Below are 17,634 nucleotides of genomic sequence, written 5' to 3'. Positions count from 1 at the left end.
CCTGAGTGGGGGCAGCCCAGGTATTGGGAGCTGCCTGAGGCTGGTAGGGTAGAGGCCGAGGGTGGTCAGCATGGGGGCACCAGGCCAGGCAGCAAGGGCGGAGGCCCCAGTTGGGACCACAGAGGGCAGGCAGGGTGCAGCCAGGTGACCACACAGCACAGATTAGGGTGCCTGCCCTAGGTGCTGGGGCAGCCCTGGGCGCCCCCACTAGGATGGAGGGCAGTACGAGGTGGGGTGTGGGGGCCAGGAGGGTATCACTGCACCCCATGCCACAGGCCCCTGCCTGGCACCAGGGCAGGGCAGAGCAGCAGGCGGGATTCCAGTTCAGGAAACCACTAGCTGTTGGGGGCGGGGTCTGCAGAGCTGACTCTCATTCCCACAGAAGGGGGGAAGGCCCCACCTCCGCCAGGACCATCCCGAGGGGCCCAGCGCACGTCCTCCACACCCATGCACTTTCCAGCAGCTACGCCAGCTCCTGCAGAGAGGCCCCCGCGCTGCCTCAGCCCCCACCGCGCCCGCCACCTGACTCAAGGGGGCTTCAGGCACCAGGCAGCCTCTGGGAGCTGCAGCCCCCAGTCTGCCTGGGGACAGTATTGGGTGCCCAGCAGCTCCAGCCACCTGGAGGGCAGTGCTGAGGCCGGCCATGCCCTGGTGGGCCCCTAGGACACACCAGGCTCGGCGGACCGGCCCTGGAGGCTGTTCTCAGGGTCACACACCCACACGAGCCCAAGAGCTGGGCGAGCCTCCACCAAGGCCCCGTGTGGCTCCTGAGCCCGGTGACCAAGGGTCCGGGCACAGGACGGGCCCCCAAGGGCAGGGCAGGCAAGGCCACCAACCTGGTCCATGTCTGCCCAGTCCTCCAGGATCGATGACCAGCGCTGCCCGCCACCTGCTGTGCTGCCCCGAGGCCCCACCATGCCAGACGAGGACTTTTTCAGCCTTATCCAGAGGGTGCAGGCCAAGCGCATGGATGAGCAGCGGGTGGACCTCGCCGCCAGCCCCGAGCAGGAGGCTGCCAGGCCACCAGATCCAGAGCAGCAGGTCCCGCCGGGCACCAGCTAAGGCCTCAGCCCGGAGGCTGGTGAGCTCCCCATCCACAGCTAGGCCCACCCTACCCCGTTCCTCAACTTGGGGGTTCACATCACCACAGATGCCCTCAGGCCCTGAGAAGCCAAACCTTCCTGAGGCCAAGGCCGGGGCAATCACTGGGCCACCCCCTGGCCCTTCCTTCTGAGCCGGACACGGGCCCTGACCCCATGAGTTCCCTTCCCAGACAGCAGGCTTGGGAGAGGGGCTGCCAGGGTGAGGAAGGGCATAGTCCCCAGGGCCTCCCGCCTGGTATTTGGCCTCCTGGACCCTTCCCTGTGCAGGCTGGGCTGCCCTTGGCAAGTCGGCCCCAGGCCCTGGTGCTGTCCAACCCCCCATATCCCCTCCCTGCCCCTCTGGGCTCTGTTGGAATTACCTGGGAAATATGAAGACTTCACCGTTGCCCCCAAGTCCCTAGGTATATTGGAAGCGTCTCCTGGGGTCTCACCAGCTGGATATTTCTATCCTAGATGGAGCTCGGCTTCTGGAGCCATCTGGGAGTGGCCAGGGACAGTTCACTGGGACCTTGGCCTCTCCCTTTATTCCTACTGGGCCAGAGGGGGTACAGGGAAGAGGAAGGTGGTTCAGAGACCCACCCTGACCGGGCAGAGGGGCCCGACCCTGGTCAGGTAGCCCTCCACTCCCCATGGGCCCCAGGCTCAGCCTGCTTCCCTAAAGCGGGGGCAGGGTGTGTCCAACAGCAGCTTGGAGCGCCCTCAAAGCCCCTGATCCTGAGCCTGACCCTGGTGGGCAGCAAAGGCTGCACCCAGATTGTGCCAAGGAGGCCTCTGTGGACGTGGCCTAAGTGGTGGGTCCAACACTGGGAGGGCCTGGCCCAGAGGAACTCCCACCCCTGCTCCCACCCCCACGCCTGGGTTAGGGGGCATGGGGCAGGGTCTCCAGATACTGAGACAGGCTCTTGGTTGCCCTGGCAGTCTGCCCCTCCCAGCCCCTGCCCAGCTCACAGTCTGGGGGCCCATGCCTGGGGTGGTGCCAGCCTGGACAGAGGTCCTGCTCAGGGCAGGGAGGTGGCCAGTCCGTGGTAAAAGGGGCTGAGGTACTGCCCTGGGCTCAGGGCAGTGGCCTGATGGGGGACAGCATGCCAAGGTCAGGGCAGTGTGGGGCCAGGCGCTGCACACTTGAACGTACACATGTATTTATTGCCCACTTGTCCGCCATGTTAGCGGGTCGTTCTAACCCAGCAGGTACATTGTGTTTCCGTTTTTCTCAAAAAAATAAAGTCTGTCCAGTAAAGCTAACGTGTTGGAGTGACAAGGATGTGGGGCTGTCTTGTCAGCAGTGAGCACTCGGACACACAGCCCCTGCACTCGCACCCCCAGAGGAGCTGAGCAGCCAGGGGCTCCACTGTTGTGAATAGGGGGGCGTACTCACACGCCCTCAGCCCCCTGGGTCAGCCATGCACATGGCCCCTGGTGGGCCAAGCCCACTGCTGCCTGTCTACCAAGAAGGCCCTGTAATCCCAGGAGAGGCTGCAGGGCCGCCCTAGGGTGGTGTGGCATTGCTGGGACTGATCCTGAGCACGGCAGGTGGTGGGTGGTGGAGGACTCACAGACCAGGGGCAGACATCCCCCCTCCACAGTACTGGGGATGGAGTGAGCACCAGTGGGTTGGCCCCCACCACCCACAGCCAGCTGGTGCCCCAATACTGACCACAGACCCTGCCAGAACTCCCCACTGCCCCGGACGTGAGGATGGAAACAGCGGGGCAGCGCGATCCCTGCCCACCACCACACACCTGGGGGAGCAGATACTATGTACCAACCCCAGGTCCTGACGCCCTGGGCCACAGCCACGTCTCTGTAGGCCCTCCATATCCTTAGGGGCCAGGCCACCTCACAGAGATAAGACCAAGATTTCCTGTCCCAGCCTGCTCAGGGAAGCCCCCAAACACCCCAAAGCTGGTGTTTAGAGGAGCAGTTCACCCCGAGGGAGGGGCCAGGGGGTAGCAGAGGATGAGGCCCCAGAATGCATGGTCAGAGGCGTGTCTGGTGATCAAGACCTCGGTGGTGTGGCCCACTCATCAGGGACGGGGACACGGGAGGGTCGGGCTGACCGCAGAGGCTGCAGAATGGCTAGTAGACCTGCAGACAGAAGTGCTGGGCTAGGTGTGCAGGCCACGTGCTGGGACAGCAGGGACAAAGCAGGAAGGGGCCTGAGAGGGGCCAGGGCAGGGCCAGATAGCAGGTGAGGAGCAGCAGCGAAGCTACGAGTGCAGACAGAGGCAGGAGGGAGGAGCACCCAGGGCCAGAGAGAGGCCACCTTTCCTGCTGAGATGGAAAAGGGGAGGTGGGTGGGGGCTGTCAGGCCAGCAGAGGAGAAGGCCCAAGGGGCCACCGAGAGCAGTTTTTGAGCTATTTCCAAGTGTCCTGTGGAGCCCCGGCTCCCTGGGGGAATGGGTTCTGCAGTGAGTGAGTTTGGTGAGCACTTCATAGGACTCATGATCTGAGGTTCAGACAGAGGCCCAGGGTGGAGCCAGAATCCCTGCAGTAGTGGGTTCTGAGTGCTTCCTGATCTCACCCATCCTCAACTCCCACAGACTGCATGTGGGGAATTTTAGCCATGAAGTCACGGGGCTGGCCCAAACACGGCTGCAAATCTGACCCTGGGGGGGGCAGGAGAGATGCCTCGATAGAGGGTCTCTGGGCAGGGGCGGGGGGGAACGAGGGCCCAAGGGAAAGAGGCGGGAGCAAGGCTGAGGCTGGCACGCCTGTGCCAGGGTAGGCTCCGACCGTGTATCGGGACAAGGGATCCTGGGAGCAGAGCGCTGGGGGATGGCCATGTCCCAACCCTAGCCCTCGGTTTCCCTATCCATAAAGTAGAGGAGCAGCCTCGGCGGCACTCCTAGATCCAGCCAGCTCCTGGGCCTCTCTCCCCCAAGTTTCCAGGAACCAGCCAAATACACCGAGACCGTCTGGCCGCCAACTCCCCCAGATTGGCCTGTGTTTCGAGGCCCGAGGAGGCCACCAGCCAGTGCCCATTGGCCCTGGTGCCCCCGTGGGAGGAGGGGCTGTGGGGGCCTGGCACAGAGACAAGCTCCCAAAACAGCAGAAGCTCGGGTGGGGATAATAGAGGGTTGTTTGCAAGGGGAAGGACAAGGGGTAATCGAGTCAGAGGAGACTCAAAGGCGGCAAGAACAATGCACACCCCCAGCCTCCCACCACTCAAGTGACACCGGGTAATAACCACCTCGTGCCCCCGCCGCACACCAGCTGCACCCCTCCTGCCGCCCAAAGCTGAGCGTTCTTCCCTGTGGCTGCGGTGTGTGTTGAAGGTCACGCAGCCCAGAACGCTCCGGGAATAAACTCGCTTTCGTAAACACAGGAACATCTTGAGCAGGCCGTCAAACACGGTGAAGACAAATGACACCCGCCCCTATGGGCCGTGGAAGTACTCTGCCGCCCCTGGAGAGGAACCGAGCCCCTCGCCCACACTCCCTGCCAGTCCTCCTGGCCGCGGCGGTGTGCTGGGGGTCATGCAGGTGTTCCACAGGAGGTTGAGGGTCAGCGCCAAGGTCGCCCCCACCATGTCATCGGTGGGTGGGAGTAGGGAAGGGAGGCAAGTCTGTGGGCCCTCCTTGCTCTGGGCTGGCAGGTGGTACTAGAAGGAGGGGGGGCTCACCAGCCCTTCCCTCACCCATGGCCTCCCCGAGAACCCAGCAGGCTGACCCCAAGGTTCAGCACGCCTGCCTCACCCCACCCCTGTGCCCATCTGTGTCCTCTCTCCATCCTTGTGGCCTGAGGTGCACTGGATGTGTGGCTGTGGCAGACACAGCCCCCCGGCAGCCCCGAGTGTGCAGGAGAGACGGAGACTGCCGAAAAAAGATGTGGACAGAAGAGCCCCAGGCACCGGAGTCTGAGAATGAGGTCTGTTTACTGACGAAAACCAGGCTTGTTGGCATGGAGATTCCGGAGCCAAAGCATCTTTCTGAAGGCAGAGCTGGCAAGTCCCTGGCACAGGGAGGGAAAATCAGCTCGGCTCTGACTTGCCAGGATGGGCGGGGTCCTCGTCCTCACCACCTTCCAGAGCAGCAGTGGGCTGGGGGGCTGCCGCCGCCTCCAAGACTACTTCCAGGGCATCATTGCCGGCCACCCGGCGCACTGGCTCCCCTCGGGCCGCCAGGATTTCTTCAATGTTCCTGAGAGACAGGAGCAGGACATTACTCCGCACCCTCAGCCATCTGCAGCATGTGTCAGGGCCGGCCCTCCCAGGCCTTGCAGGCACTGAAGTCACTGGCCAGCACTTTATACCACCCTCCAGGGTGTCAGGGCCTGCTTCCCCCAAACCATGTGGGCAATGAAGCCACCGGCCAGCACTTATACCACCCCCCAGGGCGTCAGGGCCGGCTCCCTCCAGGCCATGGGGGCACTGAAGCCATCAGCCAGCACCTTTTACCACCCCTAGGCTGCATCTTGTCATTAACAGCCACCTTGAGAGTCAGAAAATAAAGTGGACTCATCTCAACCACCCCTGGGACACACCACAGAGGAAAAGAACAGGGGGCTCCACTCCAGGAAGTCACCACATGGAGCCAGGCACCAAGCAGGCCTCCACATTTGGGTCTTGTTGGACGGCTGCCACAAGCCCCACTGACAGGTGGGACACCAAAGCTCAGAAGTCATGAACCACTTGGCTACCCAGGTTCTGCCCTTCCAGAAGAGAGGTGGAGTGAAGCTTGAGGCCTGGGCCTTGTCCACACTGCCTCATGCGTACCCTGAAATGCTGCCATGGTCACCACCCAGAGTCGGGAGAGAGAGAAGGTGAATCTCCTGGGGAAGAGGCCCCGTTTAGCTGAGTGCACAGACATTCACGGAGCTCTGACAGCAGAAACTGGCTGTAGAAGTCACTGCAGCAAAACAGCACACAGGGAGGAGCAGGCCACCACTGCCCGGATGCAGGTCCTGGTCCTGCCAGAGGGGACGTCAGGCGTCAGGCAGGTCCACAGGGCTGGCCCGGGTGGTGGATTTAGCAAATGAAAGCATGCCCCGAGTTTGGGGTGCACTCCCACTAAGGTCTTATCTGTGGGTTTGCTGAACTCAACTTAACTGCCGTTCTGTATTTATCAGACAACCCCAGCACGCTCAGGGGGCTGGGCTGCAAAGGTGGACAGACAGATGGACCTCCACAGGCGGGGAACGCCCCCGGAGGCCAGTGAGGCTGGGACGTCCTGCTGGGTAGGGCTCCAGACCCAAGCCTCCCAGGCCCCATCCCACGCCACAGCCTCACCTGTTCCCGTCCAGGTCCGAGAACCAGCCCAGGTTGTCGGCTATGATGTGGTGGTTCCGGCAGCCAGGGCAGGTCACAATGACCACGCCCTGGTGGTAGGCCAGCTTGGAGATGCGCTTGGAGGACCGAGTCCCGCAGACCTGCCCACGCGGAGGGGGCGGAGTGAGGCCCCGCCCAGGCCTGCCTAGCCGGAGAGCTGGCCCCGCCCCTCCCGAGAAGGTCACGCCCCTTTCCCGGGAAGGCCCGCCCCCTGGGTAGACCCACCCGCCCCACAGTTCCTGCCCCGCCCCCTCAGGGAAGGCCCCGCCCCTTCAGAGAACTGGCCCCACCCTCCCGGAAGGCCCCGCCCCTCTGCGCGGTCGGCCCTCCCTCCAGCGCCAGGTGCGGGCCCGCCCCGCCGCGCCCCACCTTGCAGGTGTAGACCAGCTGGTAGTGCGCCGCCTCCACGCGCCCGACCGCGGCCCCGGGCCCCGGCCCCGGCTCGGAGCTCAGGCTCCTCCAGCTCCAGGCCCAGACCCAGGCCCGCCGCTTCCCCGCGGCCTCCGGGAGGGCCCCGCGCGCCCACAGCTGCCTCAGGCCGGGGTCCCGGGGCCGCGCGCGGCGTAGCAGCACCAGCGCACGCCCCAGCGCTGCCCGCGGCATCCCGCCCGCCGCCGCCCTCGCCCCGCCCCGCGCCGCGCCGCCGAGGCCGCCGCTGCCCTCGCCTCGCCCCGCCCCGTGCCGCCCCGCCGAGGCCGCCCCGCGGCCATCTCGGAAGCGGGCACTGGGCGGAAGCGGCCCTCAGCGACTTCCGGCTGCCGAGCGCAGGGCGGCCGCCTCTGCTGCCCCCTGGCGGGCGGGCGTGGCCTTCGCACGTGCCCGTCCTGGGGACCGGGGTCACCCCGCGCGTCCGGGGCTGGGGGAGCTGGCCGGGGTGACGCGGGGGGGACGGCGCGCCCGGCTCGGGCCGGTCAGTCCCGACGAGCTCCCGGCAGAGCGGGTACAGCCTGGCCGGGCGCGGGGCTCCGCGCACGTGCTCGTGGGGGGCGTGAGAAGACGCTTCTCCGAGCGGCGGGACATCCGCGAGTCGCTTTTATTAGCTCAGTTTTTACAACGAACACGTGCTATACAACAAACATAGAGCAAGACTTTAAAAACCACACAGGTGTGCGCGCACCGACACGGGAAGGCACCCCTAGCGACAGCGGCGGTCTCCCGGCTCTCGGGTCGTCGTCAGCTCCGGGGAAGCCTGCGGGGCCAGCTGTCCACGCCGCGCACCGCCGCCGGCCGCCTCGGGCTCCTCCTCCCGGGACGGGGCTGGCCGGGCCGCCCGGTGAAGGCCGCGCGCTGGGGCGGCCACCTGACGGCGTCACCTGCCGCGTGGGCGCCCGCGGCCTGGCGGGCTAGGAGCCCTCCGTGTCCGTGTTGTCGCTGCCGGTGGTGTTCTCCCAGTCCACCTCCCCCTGCCGCAGGCCGTTCTGCATCTTGCGGAGGGCCCGCTTCCTGTGGGGAGGCACAGGTTGCAGGTGTCTGCAGGTGGAGCTTGTCCCTGCTGCAGAGGCATGGTGACCCGCCTGCTGCCTCACCCCTGCCCACTGCCCCCACACAAGGCCTTCGCACCTGCGCCTGCTGCCTCACCCCTGCCCACTGCCCCCACCCAAGGCCTTCGCACCTGCGGTAGTTCTCGAAGCTCTCCTTGAGCCGCCGACGCTCCTTCTCAGGGGGCTCCCCGCCACTCAGTCCTGTGCCCTACAGAAGGAGGAGCTCAGACTCTGGGGGTCCCGCACCCTCAGCTCAACAGGAGATGAGCTCCCAGCTGGCCCTGAGTGCCCGGCACCTGTGAGTAAGTCGGCAGTGGGCAGAGGGGCCAGGAGGCCCAGTCGGGCTGAGTTAGGGCACAGCACTGGCAGGCCAGTCTCCTCCAGGGATAAAAAGGAACCCATATGCAGGACTCAGTGAGGTGGACAGTGAGCTGGCTGCCCACTCGGGTTAGCACCGCACTCCCTGCGGAGGCCCCAGGCAGCCAGCCCCTAGCTGGGGCCACCCACCTCCATGCCCACCCCTTGGCCTGTGGCTTTGTCCCGTGGGAAGGGCTCACTCACGTCAACCACTCCACCCTCCAAGGCCATTGGCAGAGACTCTGGTCACCCCCACCCTGAGCTGTTCAGGGGTCACTGGGGACAGGCTGAGGAACTGACCTCCCATGATCACAGTGATGTGGACGGAGGGCCCCCACAGAAGCAGAGGGACCCCTATGCCTGGGAGGGAGACCTGAGCCCTGGCCGGGACTGTGGGTAGCAGGAACCTTGGGCAGCCTTACGTTGGGGGTCAGTGAAAGCTGCTCCTTCTGTAGAGCCACCAAGGGTTGCTCCAGGCTCTGCCCCTCAGCCGGGCCACCTGGAAGCAGAGTCATGCCTGTCAGCCCTGCCCACGGCTGGGACTCTGGGCCACACGGGCCCTCCATCGCCTCACCCTGGATTCTGCAGCACGTTCTGGGGCCAGTCTCACAAGATCTCCTGGGACCCTCACCCTTGCATCAGTGATGGAGCCAATGAGGAATGCCCATTTTACCGACAAGGAAACCAAGGCCCACTCCTTGCTCCCAGAGTGGCCCTCAGGCCAGGGCAGGGGCTGCTCCTCCTACTGACCTGCCCGAGGTTTGCCCACTTGTGCCCATCTCCTCCTGGGTCACTCCCACCCCTGCCCCATGTGGGACTCTACAATCTTAAGTCCACATCTTTTGTGTAACAGCAGACGGCTGGCCGACCCCCCACTTCTCCATTTTGCTGCCGGTTCTTCCCCTTCCCGCCTTAGGAGTGGGGGTTAGGCCTGACTCTGAGGAAGTCTGTCTGACTTCCCACAAAAGCTCCCGGGCAGCACTACTTCCCCCCTCCCCTGGGGCCCCAGCAAAGCACAGGGGTCTTCCTGGATACCCCGGGACCCCCACCTGTCAGCTCCTCCTGCTGAGCAAGTCCTCTGCCAACCCCTGTCACCACCCCAGCCATCACCCTGGTCATAGGTACATGGTCACTGCTTCACCCTGTGCCCTAGTCCTGACCACTGGGATGAGCGTGGATCCTGCACCATGACCTCCATCCTCAGGCCCCCGCACCCGGCCCCCAACACCGCTGGTTGACTGCAGGCCTCCTCCCTCTTGGGGTCCTTATCTCCCACCCGGCCTCCCACAGGGGGGCCATTGAGGGTGCTTGTCTGTGAACTTTGAGCCCTGAGCCCAAAGGAACCCCCACAGTGAAGACTCCGCACACTGATGACAGGCGCCTGATCCGCTGACCACCAGCATGCCAGCTGGGCCCAGGTTTGCGGTGGGCTCTTGGGAGCTAGCTGGTGCCCTCAAGCAGATTGCCTCCTCCTGGCCCTGGTTTCCCCATCTGTGAGGTGAGGGTTGGAGAACCCACTGCGCCTGGTGAGGGCTGTGTCTCCAGCTGTGCTTGGGCATCAGGGAAGGGCACCAGCTCCCAAGACCACGCTTCAGGGCAATGAGGGGCCTCAACCCCAAGACCCCGAGACCAGGCCTGAGGCTCAGCCCTCCCCTACATGTGGCAGGCACCTATGCTCACCTCCTCACCTTTGTCAGAGAGCTGGGCGTCCTCCTCTAGGCCCTGGGGCAGTGAGAGCTGCCGAAGACAGAGGGGTCACTGGTCACCCTCTCCCCATGTCCTGTGTCCCACTGCCCAGCTATTTCCTGGGACTTGTGCCTCGCAGCCCTGTGCACGCCTGCCCCTGCCCCTGCTCCTGAGCAAGCAGCTCCTTGGGGGCTGCATGCTCCTCTGCCGACCCGGCCAGTGTGGGAAGGAGGAGCAGCTACCCACAGGACACCTCGCCAGTTCCTAGAGCAGGCGGGGTGCCGGGCCTGGCCCAGCGGTCCGGTGGGAGGCTGCCAGCTGTGAGCCTCAGGGGGCCCAGCCCGGCACCCACCTGGCGGCCCACTCACCTCCCAGGAGCTCCTAGGAGAGCTGTCCTCCAGGTCGGAGCTCTGCGGGCACAGGCGGGCTGGGTTGGCAGGACTGGGCCATGGTGCCCCCAACCCCAGAAAGCACAAGGACCCCTGGCCAGCCCATGCCCACCCTGGGCTCCTCTCCACACCCTGCTCCTGCCCAAAAGGCCCTCCTCCCCTGACACACCCAGAGCAGCCTGTGGGGTCCATCGGGTGGTTGTCACCTTGGTCATAGCCACTGTCCGGGGCCCCACTTCATGCACAGGCCCTGAAAGCTATGTCCATACCCCTCAGCCCACTGTCAGAAGGGGCCTCAATCAGGGTGACCCAACCCCACAGAGGAGAATGCCAGGCCTTGTGGAGCAATGGCCAGGCCAGGCTCGGGTCAGTCTGGCTCCTTCCTGGCCCTGGGTTCTCCGGGTCACACCACCTGGGTTCCACCTGTGGCCCAATTACTGTGCCCCCAGCCCCCGAGGCCAGCCCCAGGCCCACCAGGACAAGTGTCTCCAGCTGCTGTCGTTTTAGGCGGCCCTCCGCGGCCAGCAGCTGGCCCTCACGCTGGAACAGCTGCAGCTGGAGCTCATCTGCCTTCTCGCCCAGCTCGCGGATACGCTTCCGCAGCCTGTCCTTCTCCTGCAGGCACCGTGCCTGCTGCGTGTGCAGCTCCTCTCGAGTCACCACGGCCTGCGGGACAGGGACAGGCCAGGTGGACCAGAGCACAGAGCCGTCCAGCCAACCAGGCCATTCGCTGCGCCGCACGGCCTCAACCAGCTTCTAGGAAAGTCCCCACAAAACTTCCAGCAGCAAGAAGACCCAGAGCAGGGGGCCCCGTGGGGACGCGCTTCCTCTTGGGTCAGTATTAGGTGCGCAAAGCAGCGGGGCTCCCGGTGGGAAGCGTGGAGGAGGAGACTAGCTCTCCACATCCCAGCCTCCCTCGGGGCAATCCTGCTGGCCCTCCACGCCTTCTCCCAGCTCCTCCATCCCAGGCAGCACTGGGCTTCAGCACAGGTTATGCCCCCAGCCCCTACGTGCGTGTGAATGTTGTGTGGTTTTACGTCCTGGCCGCGGTTGTTAACATCTGTGCAGCATTCCTCAAAAATGAGCACAGTGCACTCTACCACCCCACCCCTGTTGGGACACTGAGGTGGCCCCCATTTTCGCTATCCCCCAAATCTTGTGCCAAACAGCCACATCTGGCTTTCTCTGCATTACTGGCTGTTGCCACAAGAAAGGTTTCTAGAACTGGTATTGCTGCCTTAAAAATAATCTAGATTTTAAGACTCTTGAGTCGGAATCAACTCTACAGCAATGGATTTGGTTGGTACAAGTTGTCAAATTAACCTCCAGAATTTTGTTGAAGCAGCAGCGGTCATTGGAAAGAATGAGAAACAACGTCCGTGACCGTGACCGGTGTTTGGGAGACCGAAGCATGCCTCCGCCACACCCCAGGATGCAGGATGCCGGCCCAAGTTCATGAGAACACAGGCAGTCAACACGTCCAGGACTTCTTAAGTTAAAAAACTATCCACAAAAACAAGGCAGACAGAACGATGTGTATGTCGAAGGAAGCCTGGGGGTACAGCCAGAGCGTAGACAGGCGTTTCCTGGGAGCAGGCAGACTGGGTGATATGGGAAGGGCTGTTACCTTTTCTTGCACTCTTTGTTATTTACATTTTCGCACTGAGCAGCGTGTGTTACAGATTGAAGTTCTGTGAACATGAACTTGTTTGGACACAAGGTCTCTGCAGATGTTATCAGTTAACATGTGGTCACACGGGGTAGGGGGGCGGGTCCTAATCCGATGAGTAGGGCAATCCTTATGAGAGAGGAGATGCACAGAGACAGGGGTACCAAGGGAGAAGGCCTTGTGGAGACAGAGGCGGAGACTGAGCGATGCTGCCACAAGCCAAGGAACGCCAGGAGCTGGAAGCACAGCCCTGCCCACACCCTGAATTCAGACCTGGGCCTCAGAGTTGCAAGGATAAACGTCCACTGTTGTAAGCCCCCAGGTGTGGCCTTTTGTCACGGCCGCCCTGGGACACTCATGCTGCATCACTGTGTCTCTAGAAGCACTTGGACCGCCGTCCTCTGAGCCTGGAGAACACTCCGGCCCTGTGCCCTGGCCCGTGCTGGCAGGACAGTGCTCATGCAGCCCTGGCAGGGCGAAGTGCCTACCTGATCCCTCTCAATGGCCACCTCCTCCATCTGCTGCAGGACAGCCTCGATGCGGTCCTTGTACATCTTGGAGTCCTTGCGCAGGGCCAGGCACTGTAGCTCGAACATCTCCTTCTCCTCCACGCACTGCGGGGCACAGAGCTCAGCCCAGCCTCTGCCCACATACCAGCCCCGGGTGTACTTGGGGTGCGGGAGGGGGTCGGCTGGGGGAGGGAGGCTGCGTGGGCAGGGCTGCTGGGCTGTCACGGAGATGCTGGCCGAGGCTGCGGGTCTTCTTGGGCACCGTGAGCCTAGACCTGGGCCTTGGCCATTCTGGGGGAGTGGGGCAAGAGGGCCGCGGCCTGTGCCTCCGGTAAGACAGGAAGCGGGGCATCTAGCCAAGTGCCTCCCCTACCTTCTGGACACCCTGGTCCCCCAGCCTCACTCCCCCACCCAGCAGATCCGTCTCCGCCCCGCTGCGCACCCTGGCCCGCTGGGCCTCGGCCTGGCGCAGGTCCTTGCGCAGGGAGAAGATGATGCTGGCCTGCTCCTGGTGGTCACGCAGGGCCTGCCTCCAGTCCTCCTCCAGCACCTGGATGTAGGTGCCGCTCCTGTCCCGCCTCCTGTCCTGTGTGGGTGACGGAGGATGTCATGGTGGTGCCCGGCCTGGGGCCTGGGGCCTGTCCTGCTCGGGCAGTGCCCCCTCTGCTCTTGGCCCCCAAGGCCGGCCCTGCCTGCACAGCGCCCTTCGCCCTCCCCCAGCCCCCGCAGTCCCCCCATGGCACCACACCTGGGCGGAGGCCTCCAGCCCCTGCACTCGGGCCTGCAGCAGGGCCTTCTCCTGCTGCAGCTCCCACAGCAGCTCCTGGCTGGGCCGCTGCTCCATGGCGTGCCGCAGCTTCAGCGTGTGCTTGCGTTCCACCGTGCAGTCGTCTTCTGCCTTCATGAGACTGTGCTTGAGCCGGTCCACCTGCGGGCGCCCGCCGTCAACCACTGCCCAGAGGCCAGCCCCAGCCCGGACACCCCACCTGGCCCCCCGCGGCATCCACCTCCAGCTGCAGGTCACGGTTGCGCATGAGGGCCGCGCCCTTCTCCTCACTCTGACGTGCCAGCCGCAGGGCCAGGTCGTGGTTCTCCTCCTTGCAGCGCTTGAGCTCACGCCCGAGGGCTTCGCACTCCTCCTTCAGCCGCTGCACGCGCTCCTGGTGCTTGCGAAGCAGGCTGTCCTTGACCCGCAGCTCCTCGGCGAAGTCGTCCTTGGAGGTCAGCAGCGCCGTCAGCTCCTGCACCTTCTTCTGCAGCTTTAGCACCTCGCTCATCAGCAGCTGCGTCAGGCCCGACTCCCCCGAGGCGTCTGCGGCCACAGCAGGCAGGTGAGGGCGATGCTGGGCCCCGGGCCGCTGCTCATCGGCCCCGTGAGCGAGAGCAGGGCCCGGGGGTGCTTCTCCTCCTCCCGCCAATGGGCTCCAGGTTCCACGGTCATCTTCCGCCCCCTGGCCTGCCTCCCCACGCCCCCGCCCCAGTCTGGAGGCCAGAAAGCTGGCCCTGGACAGTCAGGGTTCACCCAGCGAGTCAGACACAAGAGGCCCTGACGGACCCACCCCTTCGTCCAGCCTCTGCCCTCCATGACCAGCATTGGGAGACACAGGGAGTGCGGGGGTGGGGACCAAGACTGCCCCTGACACTGGCAGGCAGGTCCACTCCACACTATTCATACAGAGCTTCCTTCACCCCCAATTTAGAGTTTGGGAGGCCTGCCTGGCCCCGCCCCCACCCAGGCAGCCCCGAGCCCCACCTATGATCATGGAGAAGACGCGGGCCGGCTCCTTGCCAGTGACCTTCTTGTACAGCTGTGGGTAGTAGAGCTCCAGGCTCTCCAGGAAGGCCACGTAGCCCCTGTGGCCCGTCCGCTGCAGGATGTCCAGGAGGACGCCTGTAACCAGGGGGCAGCTGGGATGGGGCAGAGGTGCTCAGAGGGGCTAGGGAGGTGCCCCCAGAGGGGCCGGTGGGGGGCAGGGCAGCAGTGCCCAGAAGGGTTGGGGTGGGGTATCCAGATGGGTTCGTGGGGGACAGAGCTGGGTCCCCCAGAGGGGGTGGTGGGGGGCGGGGTGGGGTGCCCCAGAGGGGCCGGTGGGGGGCAGGGCGGAGGCGCCCAGAGGGGCTGGGGTGGGGAGTCCCCCCAGAGGCGCCAGTGTGGTCGGGGCGGCGGTGCTCAGAGGGGTTGGCAGGGGTGGGGGGGGTCACCCAGAGGGGCTGGCAGGGGGCAGGGTGGGGTGTCTCCCCAGGGACCCATGGTTGAGCTCCAGGCTGCCATGACACTGCCTGCCCTTCATCCCTGTGGTCCCAGAGGCCCTGGGCTGGGGGAAGGCTGCGCCCACCCCTTGGGGTGGCGACCTGCCTGTGTCAGCAGCACGCGCCAACAGGACAGGGTCGGGGGCGTGGGGGCCTCAGGCGCAGAGGCAGGCAGGCAGATGGGCCCCCAGGGCTGGGCCCGGCGTGGCACTGACCCACTTTGCGCTTGCGGATGACCAGGCTGGGGTCGCTGAGCACCTGCTCCTCGTCGTCAGGGTTGAGGACTTTGCACTGGCGCAGGTACGGGGTGATGCGGGAGGGGTCGATGACTGAGATGAGCTTCACCCGAAAACCCTCCAGGGCGCTCCAGCACTCATCCTCGTTCTCATAGTCCGACATGGCGGGAGAGGACACGCCAGTGGCCTGTGGTGGTGGGCAGACAGATGGTGGACTTCAGCCTCACCCCGCATCCCCTCTCTGGCCATCAGGTAGGCAGGGCTGCAGTCTCTCAGGGCACCCACCCCCAAGATTCCCCCCAGTCACCCTACAGAGACGCCGGGATAGGTAGACACCCCAGTATCGCGTGCTGTGCCTGCGGAGGCCCCCCTCGCAGAGAGGAGGAGCTGCTGGCCCTGGATGCTGCCCTGGCTGGACAAACCTCACTCAGCAGTCCTTAGCCAGCAGTGCCTGGGCTGGCGGGAAGTCGGGTACAGGTTGGAATGTGGCCCTCCCGCCTTCGCAGCCCCATAGAACCCTGGCCATGCAGACTTCCTCATTTCCTAGAGTGACGACAGGCTGTGTCACGCCAGCTCTGGCCCCAGCCCCCATGCCCCCTCCTGTGGCTAGTGGGGTAGTGATGCAATAGGGTGGGCTCCCAGCCCTCCAGCAGCTGCCCCATGCTCCTACTTCAAGGCAGGAAGGGGCCCCACCAGGTGTCTGCCTGGCACCAGCACGAAGGGAGGGGCTGTGGGTGAACCCACGGGTGGCCTGGAATGCGGCTTTGCCGCCTTCTCTGGGTCCTGGGCCCCAGGAACCACCATTGTCGGGCTCCCCTCTCAGGTGACCTGGCTCCTGGCCACTTGTCAAGGGCCCAGGGAGGCAGGGCAGGGCTGTTCCCACTGTGGTCCCTCCACCTGCACAGGCGGAGCCTCCAAGACTGGGCTGGTCTCCCAGAGCAGCCTGTGGTCATGTCTCCCCCAGGTGTGGGGACCATGCCCCTGGCCTCAGAATCCCCGGGTGCAGAGACAGAGCACCTAGCCTCAGAGCCCCCGGGGTATGGGGACAGGGCCCCTGGCCTCAGACAGAGCCCCCAGGTGTGGGGACCAGGCCTCCGGACCTTGACAGGGTCTCTAGCAGAGGTCTCAGCCCCCAGACTCTAGACCTGTCTGGATCAGCTCCCAGGGTGGGGTCGCTGCAGGCTTAGTCTGTGCAGACTTTCTGGGTCTCCGCACTGCCCCGCGAGGCCCAGGGGAAGAAGACGGCTGGCTAAGACCACTGGCTCTAGCTCCAGCAGCAGGGTCTCGCCCCCGAGAGTGCTCCTGGCCTCTCTAGCTCCCTCATTCTTTGGCTCATGGGTTGAAATACCCAGGCCCTCACCAAGTGCCATGGGGGTGAGGGCAGAGAGCAGGGTGCTGGCCTGCCCAACCGATTTTCAGGGAACCTCAGCGCCCAGGGGGATCTGCTTGGCTGTTGCTGCCCCGACCACCCAACAACAAGCTCCAGGGTGTCTTCCCAGCACCTCTGGGGAAGGATGCGGGTGCCCACCTGGGTCCTCTGTGTGCTGAGTGCTGCCCGCCAGCCGGCTGAGGCTCTGACGTGTGGGATGCTGCCGCAGCCTGGTGCCCAGGGAGGGTGGAGCCGAGGCCCCGGCACTTCCTGGTGGGTGCTGCTCTCCCTGCAGGGAGACATGGCCCGCCCCAATTCACCCAGTGGGGAAGTGCGAGTGCTGTTCTCAGAGGAAAGCCGCGTGGAAAATACTGGAGTCTTCCCTACCATGGGGCCTCCTGGGCAGCGGCTCCTGGTGGGTAGAAGTGAGAGCAAAGGCCCTCCCGGGGGGTGGGCGATGCCAAGCCACCGTCCAGCTGCTCTAGCCAGGACATAGATGCTCTGTATCTGACACCTTTACTGGCCTTCTCCAGGACCAGCAACACAGAGCTGAGGGCCGAGGGCCAGGGTGTGGGTGGGGGAGGACTCTGCCAGGGACAAGGCCTACATCGTGGGGTCTAAAGAGGGCTCCACAGCCCCTGTGGGAGCTCACATACCCTCCAAGAGTGTCAACCCTGACACTCTATGGCCATCTCATCACCCGGCATCCTCAGCAATTCCCTTTCCCCACCCACACATGGCGACAGCGACGCAAGCTCCCGGGACACGGAGGCCATCACCATGGCCCCACAAATAAGTTTCAGAAGGGCTGCTGGCAGCAGGATGGACTGTGCCACTTCCAGGAGGAGCCGTGTCCCCAGCTGGGACACAGGGAACCCCAGAGGCCAGCACCTCACCCAGCACGTCCAGGTGACCGAGTTGCCTTAGGCCAGGCGCTGCAACAGCTACTGAGAAGGGGTGGGCCCGGCAGCTGCAGGAAGGGCTGAAACCAGGAGCAGGAGTCTCCCGACCCTACCTGCCTGAGCAGCGAACACCCCTCCTGTAGCTGCCCCCAGCCTCAGAGCCTAGCCTGGGGCTTTCTGTGCTCTGCCTCCTGGCCCTGTGGCCCCAACACAGCCGGGCACCTTGATCCAGGGGCCACCAGGCCCTCGGCATCTCAAAGCACCCAGTTTTTGTAACAAGGATGGCAACGATGTCTTCCTCTTGTGTGTGTTCGAGAATAAATGGTAAAAATGTCACGTTCTCTGGCCACATCAGATTCAAACTGGGAATCAGTAAATAAAGATGCCCAGAACACCCGAGTACTTGGATATCAAACA

The 17,634-nt window shown here is 64.5% G+C and overlaps 3 protein-coding genes across 14 annotated transcripts in view; 1 reads left to right on the top strand and 2 right to left on the bottom strand.

Moving 5' to 3' along the window:
* Positions 1-2,340, top strand: part of GPSM1 (G protein signaling modulator 1) — a 28,961-nt gene extending 26,621 nt beyond the window's left edge. For 5 of the 7 annotated variants that reach the window (XM_064290681.1, XM_064290682.1, XM_064290679.1 and 2 more), the window contains one exon: positions 856-2,340. In XM_064290681.1, coding sequence (XP_064146751.1) covers positions 856-1,062 — 207 coding nt within the window. In that variant the 3' untranslated portion in view covers positions 1,063-2,340. Of the gene's footprint in view, positions 1-382 lie in introns of all 7 variants that reach the window. The other 2 variants (XM_064290680.1, XM_064290683.1) reach the window with 2 other exon arrangements.
* Positions 2,341-4,958: 2,618 nt separating this feature from the next.
* On the bottom strand, positions 4,959-6,976 carry DNLZ (DNL-type zinc finger). 2 transcript variants are annotated; one of them, XR_010322892.1, is made up of 4 exons: positions 6,739-6,976; positions 6,331-6,470; positions 5,818-6,011; positions 5,112-5,242 (listed from the first exon to the last, which is right to left on the bottom strand). XR_010322892.1 is itself a non-coding variant. In XM_064290687.1 (3 exons), exons 1-3 carry the CDS (start codon positions 6,970-6,972, stop codon positions 5,074-5,076), a joined length of 543 nt encoding a protein of 180 aa, XP_064146757.1. In that variant the 5' UTR covers positions 6,973-6,976; the 3' UTR covers positions 4,959-5,073. The 2 variants fall into 2 exon arrangements, 1 of the variants encoding a protein (XP_064146757.1); XM_064290687.1 differs by lacking the exon at positions 5,818-6,011 and having other exon boundaries at positions 4,959-5,242.
* A 385-nt stretch (positions 6,977-7,361) lies between these two features.
* CARD9 (caspase recruitment domain family member 9) lies at positions 7,362-16,599 on the bottom strand. 5 transcript variants are annotated; one of them, XM_064290678.1, is made up of 13 exons: positions 15,369-16,464; positions 14,926-15,133; positions 14,214-14,351; positions 13,468-13,772; positions 13,209-13,388; positions 12,903-13,046; positions 12,440-12,565; positions 10,757-10,948; positions 10,262-10,303; positions 9,896-9,944; positions 8,630-8,706; positions 7,982-8,058; positions 7,362-7,812 (listed from the first exon to the last, which is right to left on the bottom strand). In XM_064290678.1, the coding sequence occupies exons 2-13, from the start codon at positions 15,107-15,109 to the stop codon at positions 7,713-7,715; spliced, it is 1,614 nt and encodes a 537-aa protein (XP_064146748.1). In that variant the 5' UTR covers positions 15,110-15,133; positions 15,369-16,464; the 3' UTR covers positions 7,362-7,712. The 5 variants fall into 5 exon arrangements, 3 of the variants coding, with proteins under 3 accessions (XP_064146748.1, XP_064146746.1, XP_064146747.1); XM_064290676.1 differs by lacking the exon at positions 15,369-16,464 and adding an exon at positions 16,475-16,599 and having other exon boundaries at positions 7,633-7,812; XR_010322890.1 differs by lacking the exon at positions 15,369-16,464 and adding an exon at positions 16,475-16,599 and having other exon boundaries at positions 7,775-7,812; positions 9,888-9,944.
* Between the last annotated feature and the right edge of the window lie 1,035 nt (positions 16,600-17,634).

This window comes from Loxodonta africana, chromosome 9, assembly GCF_030014295.1.
Source record: "Loxodonta africana isolate mLoxAfr1 chromosome 9, mLoxAfr1.hap2, whole genome shotgun sequence".
Lineage (NCBI taxonomy): Eukaryota > Metazoa > Chordata > Mammalia > Proboscidea > Elephantidae > Loxodonta > Loxodonta africana.
The sequence above is the reverse complement of the archived record's forward strand: the minus strand, read 5'-3'. Positions and strand labels throughout refer to the sequence as shown.

Coding starts and splice junctions, on each gene's coding strand:
- DNLZ (XM_064290687.1), bottom strand. CDS start 6,972: ATGCCGCGGGCAGCGCTGGGGCGTGCGCTGGTGCTGCTACGCCGCGCG. Junction 6,471..6,738: donor AGCTGGTCTACACCTGCAAG/GTGGGGCGCGGC, acceptor CCGCGTGGGCAG/GTCTGCGGGACTCGGTCCTC. Junction 5,243..6,330: donor TCGGACCTGGACGGGAACAG/GTGAGGCTGTGG, acceptor CCTGTCTCTCAG/GAACATTGAAGAAATCCTGG.
- CARD9 (XM_064290676.1), bottom strand. CDS start 15,109: ATGTCGGACTATGAGAACGAGGATGAGTGCTGGAGCGCCCTGGAGGGT. Junction 9,945..10,261: donor CTCCTAGGAGCTCCTGGGAG/GTGAGTGGGCCG, acceptor TGTCTTCGGCAG/CTCTCACTGCCCCAGGGCCT. Junction 8,707..9,895: donor CGCCCAGCTCTCTGACAAAG/GTGAGGAGGTGA, acceptor CTCTGCTTCCAG/GTGGCCCGGCTGAGGGGCAG.